Raw genomic sequence first — 10,947 nt, 5'->3', positions numbered from 1 at the left:
CTGGGTTATGATAGCACAACATAAATTTAACAATAATTGTTTTAAATACAATGTCTATACATACATGTACACGTATTGAAATTATACAACAGCAAATATCCAATTGTAGATTTATCATGATATATACGATTTAGGGATGTCAAAATTGTCAACAATTGATATTCGAATATTCGATGGGAGTATTCGAATATATTCGAATATTCGATGAAATAAATGCTCTTGAATTATAATATAGATATCTTCACTCTCCTGTCAACCAGTATACTTTTTATCATATGAAAGTAGCTTAATTATATATTTTCAAAGTATTCTATGGAATATATCAAGGGTTAAAATCTAAAACATAATTTTAAAAAAATATTTTGAAATTTCAAAACTTCACTGATGACTCCTACAAATTTATACCACGCATACCACTTACTGGAGAAAATTATCTTGATCTATTAAGTTTTGAAATAAAAACAGATAACTTAAAAGCAATTATTCTTAGTTTATTAATTTCCTGATAATGATTCTTAATTGTGTAAACATAAACAAGGGATTCATGTGTATAAGTGTACAGCTGTGTCCATACAACAATTAAAACTAATTGTAATTACTGAACACTGTTATACCACTAATGTTAGTATCAAATGAATGATTCTAATATAAACACTCTTCACACCTTAAAGATAATCCAAGAGGAATGTATTTAAATTTTGTATCAAATCATATGCTCGATTCTATTTGTCTGGTTGCAAGACAACTCAGATTTTTTTAAACTTGACAGATTTTTCTCTCTTTTAAATGATATAAACTTAAAAAACGAATATTCGAATCTTAAATTTATATTCGAATATCAACTTATCGAATGAATATTCGAATATTCGTTGACATCCCTAATACGATTAAATATTTTTTTCAAGTAGTTGAGAGACCGGGATATGTCTTATATGGCAGAAGTACATGTATTGCTACTGTTAGATAAACTAATTAATTTCCTAATTAATTACTGATTAAAAATGGATTTGCAAGATGATCAATATCACACAACAAAACAAAACACTCAATACCACGTACAAATGATATAAACATGCATTGCACGAAACTGGTAATACCCATGTACAGAAAAAAAATGAACAATACTTGATGTATTAATGAATAATAAAAAAAAGGTTACAACAAAGCAAGTATAAAATTTAAATATCAAATTAAATTAATGTAAAAAAAAAAAATAATGAAGATATAGTGTATGAATATCACACATTCCAAATAAAAAAAATTCTATTATTCTCTTATATTTAAAATCAATAACCATGCTTTTAAACAAGAGGCAAAATATCTATAAACAAACGATTTAATTTTTACAAACATTAACAAGTTAATACTCTTTCTCATTCACTCGTTCATGACTGATTGGTGTCTAAACAGTTTTATTTAATATCCCATCAGTAGAAAACCTACTGATGTACCAGGGTTATTTCTTCAGCTGGGGTGGTTCAGTTTTGATTACTTTCGGAATAATGGTGTAGATTTTCTGGTTATTTCCGGTCAGAGCCGGATGGTTCAGGGTGATGGTGGTGGGTTGTGACGCTGGTTGACCTACAATCTGAGTGGTGATCAAGCCGGTGTCCATGGTCTTGACGATTGCCCCTGGGATAAGTCCTGCACTGGTCAGGGACTCTATCAGTTCCTTGGAGGGGGTGGATGTGGCCCCTGCCAGTTCTGTCACGTTAGGGGCCACAGAGGTTGACTGGGTAGCTGTGACTACATGGTCTGTCAATGCTACTGTAACAAAAATATGATAAACTTAATGAACAATCCATCACATTTCCTATTCATGAGATTTTTAATCCAAGAGACATTGAAATCACTAATATCCTAAACTAAATTAAGGATCTCAGCAAGCAGGCATGTCAGTCTGTAGGTCTGTCTCAAAAACATTTTAACTTTAATGACATACATGCATGATAGGGCATTCATACCGTATAAGTAGAATTTTTAGCGAGGATTTAATTTTGGCATTATTAGCGAGGGTGTCAAAATCGCTAAAATTGAATACCGCTAAAAATTAATTGCGTTTTATTTGTAATAGTTTCTTTAATGTGCATTTTAAAAGCGCTAAAATAACATCTCGCTAAAAATACATTACCAGTTTTTAAGGACGAATCGCTAAATTTGCGTCTCGCTAAAATTTCCACTTATACGGTATTTGACACAGTATGCCAAAATAATGACATTTCATCCACAAAGACACTGAAAGCTGGGAGCAATTCTTTGAAATAGTTTTTTTTTTTCTTTACAGGAAGAGCCCTTCACTTACATGACAGTGGGATTTGTCCTTGTGACCTCTGCTGCACTGTCACAGGACAATCTTTATGTGCCAGGAGCAAGGTCTTCAACTGGGCTACTTCTGCTCTCAGTGAATTGACCTCAGTCTGAAAGTAATAGGTTTCATTAAAGATAGACTATGCAGTTTAGGTTTCAATGGACAATGTAGTTAGAATGTCACTTTCTCTAAACAAGAGCAAATTTCAGAACTGTTTCAATTTCTTCCATGGAAAAGTGTCTTCAAACTTAACTACTCCTACTTTGTGTAAAATTTAAAATTTCCTATTGATTTCAATTCCCCTTTTAGATATCCTTTCATAATTTGTAATTTAAAACTCAAGAAATCCATTTTCTTAAGAATTGTTCACTGATGTTTATGTAGGAGACTGCTAACCTGGAGTTTGTTGTTTGTAGTCTGGAGTTCGTCTCCCTTTTTCTCCAGGTTGGTGATCCAGTTCTTTCTCTTCTGTCGACATCGAGCCGCGGCGGCGCGATTTCTCTCAAGGAACTTCTTTCTCCTGTCATCTCCTTCGTCATCCTCTAATCTTGATCGCTTACTAAAAGAAAAATCAATGAGTATGCAGATGAACTTCACACAACTTAATTATTTAATACCCACTTCTATAGTCACATTCAATGACCTACAATTGAGAGACTGCACACATTTACAGAATCATGCATAGGTCTTTTTTTTAAAACCAGACATTCTGACTAGAGCATGCTGGGAAGAGGAATCACCTTCAGTGACCGATATTTGTGAAAGTGGGAAACAATGAACATTATAGTTTCCAGATTTCTGTATTGCTTCTATTATAATACAACAGTATACACATTTAGATAACAGTTGGCATAAAAATTTGGCAACGCTCTTCTAACCAGTTTTTTCAGTTTAATTTGATTGGAACTATATAGGTTCTTTATGTCGTGTGGAATTAATATTAGATCTGTGAAAATATGTGTCAGCTTACTTAAAGTGCATTTAAGACAAAACAATAGCTATCCAAGAAATATGCATAAATTTTCTGTCTGCTGATTGAACAATTATCATGTTTACAAGGAATTAAGTACTTGTAACCATGGACAAAAAAATTCCTCTACTGTATTTGATACAAAAACAAGAAAACCTTTTTTCTACACACTTATAAATTTTAAAGATAAAGTAAAACAGTAATACTGTTGTAAAAAAAAATATCCAAGACTTACATGTTAACAGTGGAATCTGCTGCCCCAGGCGAGGGCATTTCTGATTTAATGCTTTCAAAGGACTGAGGTGAAATGGCCTCTACACTGGGAATCCCTGGTGTAATGTCTGGAGATATCTGTAAGCTGATGGGAGGGGTGGTCTGCCTGACCCCCGGGGATATCTGGATTGTGGTGTACCCCTGGGGGGAGTGCTTGCTGACGGGAGAGGGAATAGTCTGTGACTGGATTGCTGCTTTTAATCTCTGTTAAATATTTACAGTATCATCGTTATCTATGATGGCTATTAGACAAACAAAAATGTCACAAGAAATGAAATTAATTTGTTCTTGATAACAATAAAAATCTGTATTGACCATTAGGCCCAAAAAAATTAATCAATTGTTTTTCAGGCCAAAAAAAATCAAAATTCAATGTGGCAGGCAGGCTTTTTTTTTTTTTTTTTTTTTTTTTTTGAAGCAGGATTTAGTCTACACTTTTTTTAAAGTCATTTGTTAAATAAAATGATAATATCTACTAATTCTTAATTTTTGTTCTCTGAAATTAATTATAATATGTATTCAACTTTAAATAATGTTATTCCAAACATTTATTTATAAGTTAAGTTATAAAATACTGTAGATTTAGAAGAAAGATATTGTTTTTCTAATAAAAACGTCTATCTTAGCATATGATAACTCGATTTTCATTTTCAACTTGGAAAAATTGAAAATTGAGTTATTTCCCTTTTCAATATGTCAATAAAATTGATCAACGCGGCCGTTTTTGAACTGATTTGGCGGTGCCTGAGAAACTATTTATTAATTTTTTTTGGTCTTAGAAGGATGTTGAAATCACATAATTGACCAAGAAAAATTATGAATCTATTCTACACATGATCACTTGATATTAAGCTTTAATTTTGTGTCTTTCTCCCCAAAAACTTCATAGATTCTAATACTCCTATGTCAAAATATATATTTTAGTTGCATTTATTTGACTCCCTTAACAAGCTGGTCCTAACCCAAATGCCCTCTCTTCCTCCTATCCCCCTGCCCAATCTCTAAATGCCCTGCAATGTTTTAAATGTGAGAATTATGTATTATAACAAACCTGTTTGGTGAGGTTTGTCTGGGATTGTGCTGATACTACTGTCTGAGCCGGTAGTATAACAGTCTGAGGTTGTAGAGCTGTGTTTATCGCTGCCTGTTCCACTCGACTGGTCATTATGCTTGGTTGAACAACCTGGAATCCTGCAGGGGTGCTGGCTGGGATCTGTACGGGGACTGTCTGGCCATTGGGGAGCTGTAGGAAGACCTGCATGGTGTTCTGGGGTGGGGTGGATATGGTTGGGGCCTGCACCTCAGAGGAGCGGGGACTGTAAATCAAACCTCATTTTATTCAATACAGTATAACAATACATAGAAAAGGATTGGGTTGGCGACTGAGCATATAAAATTGAGCCACCTTCTTTTTTTCCTCAAATTTAAACCAATTAGTGACTGTAAATTGTATATATTTAATCCAGTCTTAATGGACATATAATTTTGTAAGAATCCATAAATCATAGGACAATATTTTTTTAAACTACAATTATTCTAATTAAATGCTAATTAACCAAATATATTTGTAAATGATACATCCATTTTAAAATCAATTTCTTTAATCCATTTATTCCATTATGTTGCAATGTGAAAGAGAATCCTTTACTTGCAGTAATAGTAGCATTAACAATACCTAAAGTATGAAAATAATGCCTCAAGAACTGAAAAAACAAACAACAAATGCATCAATCAATTCACTTACGGAGATACAGTGGTGGACTGAGCTGCCGTGACCAATGTAAAACTGCGACTGGAGGGCACGGAACTCTCAGCCTCCACTTGACTGGGAATGTTCAGAGCAGTGGGAACCAGTTTACTGATTTTCTCCTTGGACGCTCCGGATGATATTATCACCATGTCATCGTCAGACACAGTCGTAGACGTCGGTCCAGATGACGCCCTCTCTCTCTTCAGTCGGTTTAGCACTAGTGAGGTCAGATCTGTTTTTGTAGACGTTTCACACAATTTACTTTTATCACTGGAGAGGTCCTCCACCGTGCGGGGGATGGGGGGGACTGGGGTGTTGAGTTCATTGGAGTCGGGGCCGGGGAGGACAGCAGCACTAGGGGTCTACAAAAGGTGTATATTATTTAGCAAGTCATTAAATCTATAATACTGGGTACTTACATATTACATAAACTGTATCTTATTTTTTTTTAGGAAATCAAACCATTTCATATTTTGATAGAAAAGCAATTCTAACATTTATAAATCTTAATGGTCAGTGCAAACAATAATTACTCTGAAAATATTTCCCTTCCAAGATGTTTGGGGAAGCAAACAGCTCTATTTCTATTAATAAGTTTCTTTTTCATTCAAATTAACCATTAAAATTTAAAATATCTCAACCAACAACTAAGAAAAATATTTATTAATACAAACAAAATATCCAAGAATTTGCATTGTACTCATGAAATACATGTAAGAAGAAATTTACAGTAATAATCATCTACATCTTTCCTTTAAGGAATGATACTCAAAGATAAAAAGCGTCTGAATATTGGTCACTTGATGAAAGATGTGAATTGCTTTGAAATACATACATCAGTTTGAGGTTCTGTATCCAATGCCTTTTTAAATGCCTCTTCAAACGGATTTTTTAATTCATTAAACAATCCTATCTCTTCACAGTTCTTCAGGAATTTTGTAGGTGTGGGGGTTTGATCTGAAAATTTTGAACATTCAGTTACACCAATAGTTACTAGCAGATACATCCTAAAATTTTCTTGTAATTTCTTCATTTTTACATAAATATTAATTTCATGCACCAGTGGGTATAAACTGCACTGGAATTGTCAAAAAACCTAATTTTAAAGTACATGAAGTACATGTCCTGAAAAACCTAATTTTCCTACAATCTCTATCTTATCTGTAGCATCTTAAAAATATATTATTACCTCAATACCTGGATGTTTTAAATAAAACTATAGCCAGGTTTTATACTTACCCAAAAATAGACCCGGGGGCATAAGACCAGAGAGGGGTGACTTTCCTGACCCTGGGGTGAGGCCTGTACCCATGTTCAGGGCTAGAGACATCTCATGTTTCCTCATGTGAACAGCCAGATGATCCTCATTAGTGAATTTCTGACAAAACAAATAAAATGGCATGGGATAGAGGCATCAGGTCATAGATTTAACGGTTTCTCATTTTTTCTGTTCCAAACTTATTATATACATGTTAAAGCAATATAAAAACACACACTTGATCTCATTGAACTTCCTAAAATTTTTGCTTTTGAAAACAATAAACATTTTGGTAGCATTCTAACAGAAAGATGTGAAAGAGCAATTTTTTTTAAATGTCTTAATTATCAAGAACTTTATTTCTATATTTTGTCATAATAGTACCATAATTTGTCTATATTTATAGAGAAAGTAAATTAGATCTATATCAGTCCGAATTTGCAACACCCTGTACCTGTCCACAAGCAGGAGCTGAACACACAAATGGTTTATCATCCTCATCCTCCATCTTGTGCTACACAGCCGACAATCTGTTCTGAAAAAAAAAAAACTAAAAAATTGAAATAAAGAGAAATTCCCTTCCAGTGACCTATCACATCATAAAACATCAGGCCTCAGGATCATGAAACAGACTTTGACTTAAGTCAAAATTTCAATAATCCATAAAATGTTTTAAACTTCTTAAATGAAACTCTTCATTTGCGTAAGACAGCAGATTGGTAATACAAAATTGGTAGACATTATGAATTTGGACTACTTAACTTTAAAATAATGCTAGGGCTATATGTAAATTTTGACTTAAGTTTAAGATCATGCTTCATGATCCTCGGTCCAGAGCTCATCTAAACTAATGTTATCTTTAAGTAAGTCAAAGTCTCACATTAAAACTAATAATCTAGTAATGACTGTGAACATCCTAAGATGCAACATTTATGCAACTTTCATCTGATAGGACTTGCAACTACTTGGGAATAGACTTATCCAAAAACTTTACACTAGTCAATCATCCTGAAAATGCTATTCAAATCCAGAATCTGTAGCAAGTTTGAGAGTGTTAATCCTTGAATGCATCATCCATGCAACTTTGGTTCAAATAGTCTTTATAGTTTCTTAGTAATTATAGTGAGCACAGCGAGCAGCACTTAGAGTGAAGAGAAAATTTGATCTTTACACATTGATCCAAACAGTACTATTACCTATGGTCCATGAATACACATGGAGTTAACCGCGAGTTAATCAACCCATCATAGAACTATGGGAATTGAAAGTTGGGAGCCATAGAAGCCATTTATTAGAGTACTAAAATATGAAATACAATCGCTGTTAGGGTTCCACACTGACCACAGTCATTCTTTCTGGCGTGTGAATGAAAGTGATCCCCCCCACCGCACACACTCAAAATAAAGTAAAAAATTATTTTAAAATAGTGTACAATATATAACTAGGTGATAACAGAGGTTTTCATTTTAACTATTAGTGTATTGGTCCGTGATGAAAGCAAAATTAAAGATTTTGACAGTTGCACCAGTTTGTTTACCTTGTATTTTCGATACAAACTGAGTTCTTCTTCAATAAAATAACTACCGGTTTTAAGTGAAGTGATGTTATGTTACATTCTGAGTCATTATTTACAAATAAAATGTTACCATTAATTAACAATCACACAAAATTGATGACTTGCTGAAACACGAAAAATGAAAAAATCTTTTCCTAATGGCGACACTTCCGGTTGAAAGCAATAAGAACTTCAAACCCGATCTTTAAATATCCCTAAAGGGTCATACGAAAATGTAAAGAGATACATCATTAAGCAAAAAGTACAGAGATAATCCTAGATTCTTCATTTCCAACATTAATGCAAGACATAAATACGCAGTTTCTAGATCTTTGAACTTTACACAAAAATTTAAAAGTTTAGTAATTCAGAGTTGAAAAGAAAGAAACATATTTTTTTAATTAAGAAATTTAGCAAAACAAGAAATCTGCTGAAGTCTACAGTCTTAGGGGCTTCTGTAAGGATTCCACCAGGCCCAGCTGCCTTTTAACCCTTTATTAGTTAACCCAACGCTATTTCTGGTCCATCTTCGCAAAACCACTGCCAAAAGGTACGATCCCTCCCGGCATTCTGGGAGAGGGCTATAGATATGCGGACTCCGGACCGTGGCTTGAGACGATGTCTTTGGTCATGTAGAGGTTTTTGAATAGATTCTACAGGTCCTTTAATAATGGAGCACTATTAGGGCCCACTGGTATTCCAACTGTTTGTTGGTAGACCACTGAGGTCTTCGAAGACCACATAAATGTTTTCAATGAAGAATCCAGCGTCCTTATTTAATAACATCAACCTCAGAGTATAGTAGTTTGTATCATCAACGTAGTCTTTAACAAAGAAATTACCAATTATAATTTTAGACTTCCATTTTTATTTAATAAGCAGTTGTTTATGGTATCAAAAATCATAGTTTAATTTTTCGTGAGGAATGTTGTATAAAATGTAAAAAAAAAAAAAAAATGTACGTTATGATGTTACTGACTTAAAAAAAAGGTTAATTAGAGAAAAACATGCGACCGGATATTTTTTACACGTGCACTATATATTTTAGAGAATAAGGTCTACAGTGTAGGCTAGCCAGTGGAAATACGTCTCTTTACATTTCTTGATAAAAACAGATTCATGTATTATTGAAATTTTGTAACACATAAAAGCTTTTTTTCTTTACTTTCTTATTGTGTTCAAGAGGTGCTACACGATTGTTAAATCTAAAATATTGTCAAAAGAGTTTTGTTTTTGTTTTTAATTTTGTTTGTATAACAAGCTTCAATGCAGCCTTCAAACCCCCTGCCTTCTTCTGCGAAAAGTATCTAATCCTAATTACACGGAATGTACCCCTCCCCCTCCCCAGAATATCGCACTTATTTGTACTTTGAGAGGAAACGCAATGCAAACTGTTTATTACCATTGTCTTTTACGATAATTTCTCGACACAACTCAAATCGTTAGCATTTGAAAATCCGCAAAAGGTTGTACAGATTTTGGCGCGCTTTAGCATTGTTACGTAGGGTGAATCGATTCGTAATTAATTTCCGTTATAATACGTAACATACAGGCTACATTGGGATTATCATGATTCATAAGGGATTTTTAAAATAATTCTGATCAGGTGAGTGAAATTCAAATTACAAATGTATTTATTTTAATGAATCTTTGTGCAGAGGACTGCAGTGGTCTGCAAAAAGTGAACTTGTAAAACTACGAAGCTAAAAAGTAACGATCGAAGTTTAGGGGTCTATTTTTTTTTTAAATTTCAAAGATTTTGTTTGCCTATTTTACTTCGGAAAAAATTTGAAGTTCTTTTTTTTTTTTTTTACGAAATTATTTAATGACGTTACTAAGGGTGACGCAGGGTGAGTCGTTGTGTTGTGACAACAAGCTCATAGTAACGGCATCAGTCGTAGCGAACGGATGTGCAAAAATTTCAGAGCGAAAAAAACTAAAAATTGACAATGAAACGACGACTTTCATCTGAGGATTCCTGTACTGAAGGGAACATAATGGTATATATTACCTTTATGAATATTCTTTTAGTTACATTATTTACCAAATGTGGAAATATTCCATGAAGTAAAAATTCATGAGTACTCCGTGTCCTAGATCAAACTCGAAAGATAATTTTGAGGTTCAATTTCGCCAGACATTAAAACACAAGGGTTCCAAAATTACACCAAAAATAATGAATGTAAATTAAAACTTCCACTTTTTAATTTTACAAGTATTTTACGAACGATTGAAAAGATCAGTACTGTTATAGAATTTCTGTAAAAGATAAAAATGCATGTGTGCATTTATTTTGTTATCTACTAAGCTACATGTAACGTCCTGGGAAGGGGGGGGGGTCCCGAATTTTTATTTTTTTTTTTTTGTTTTTCTTACACTTTATTAGAAGAATTTTTGAATTCTTTCTTGTTCTAAAAGACAGACACAGATCCGTGAAATGCAGAACCTACTTTTTCTGAAAATTAGTCTTGATAATGTAGATTGACATTTTGAAGCTGCAAACTCTCCCCTTTATTTTCTTTCTGTACGATCGAACACAGAAAATGTCTTCATTTCAAAATAATCAACCGAAAAAAGGAGCAATACTAGTATCCCCGACCCCTTTCGGAAAGAATTTTCGAGTTTGAAAAGTTTCCTTTTTTATTTTTTTTTTTGTTTATTTATTTTATTATTATTTTTTGCTTGTCATTTTTAATAAGCTATGAAAAACGTTGAAACGGGCATAAATGAATCATTTTTGTAAAACTTTTTTTCGAAAGTTTGTTTTTACGAAAATATTATAGGCCCCTATTTTCAATGACGTTGCTAAGGGTGATGATGCAGGGTGAGTCGT

At 33.3% G+C, this 10,947-nt stretch overlaps 1 protein-coding gene across 2 annotated transcripts; it reads right to left on the bottom strand.

Moving 5' to 3' along the window:
- Positions 1–916: 916 nt before the first annotated feature.
- Positions 917–8,315, bottom strand: LOC134264054 (cyclic AMP-dependent transcription factor ATF-7-like). 2 transcript variants are annotated; one of them, XM_062746352.1, is made up of 10 exons: positions 8,206–8,315; positions 7,014–7,094; positions 6,541–6,679; positions 6,137–6,258; positions 5,296–5,663; positions 4,603–4,867; positions 3,514–3,755; positions 2,705–2,867; positions 2,303–2,417; positions 917–1,767 (listed from the first exon to the last, which is right to left on the bottom strand). In XM_062746352.1, exons 2-10 carry the CDS (start codon positions 7,065–7,067, stop codon positions 1,457–1,459), a joined length of 1,779 nt encoding a protein of 592 aa, XP_062602336.1. In that variant the 5' UTR covers positions 7,068–7,094; positions 8,206–8,315; the 3' UTR covers positions 917–1,456. The 2 variants fall into 2 exon arrangements, with proteins under 2 accessions (XP_062602336.1, XP_062602337.1); XM_062746353.1 differs by having other exon boundaries at positions 7,014–7,089; positions 8,206–8,268.
- Positions 8,316–10,947: the final 2,632 nt, after the last annotated feature.

Source organism: Saccostrea cucullata, unplaced genomic scaffold, assembly GCF_032062105.1.
Source record: "Saccostrea cucullata isolate Sc308-1 unplaced genomic scaffold, CSIRO_AGI_Scuc_v1 ctg793, whole genome shotgun sequence".
NCBI classification, from domain to species: domain Eukaryota; kingdom Metazoa; phylum Mollusca; class Bivalvia; order Ostreida; family Ostreidae; genus Saccostrea; species Saccostrea cuccullata.
The sequence above is the reverse complement of the archived record's forward strand: the minus strand, read 5'-3'. Positions and strand labels throughout refer to the sequence as shown.

Excerpts from the sequence above, each read along its gene's own strand:
- LOC134264054 (XM_062746352.1), bottom strand. The coding sequence starts at position 7,067 with ATGGAGGATGAGGATGATAAACCATTTGTGTGTTCAGCTCCTGCTTGT. Across the intron at positions 2,868-3,513 it reads GCAGATTCCACTGTTAACAT|TAAGCGATCAAGATTAGAGG; the intron begins GTAAGTCTTGGA and ends TTTTTCTTTTAG. Across the intron at positions 2,418-2,704 it reads CTACAAACAACAAACTCCAG|ACTGAGGTCAATTCACTGAG; the intron begins GTTAGCAGTCTC and ends TATTACTTTCAG.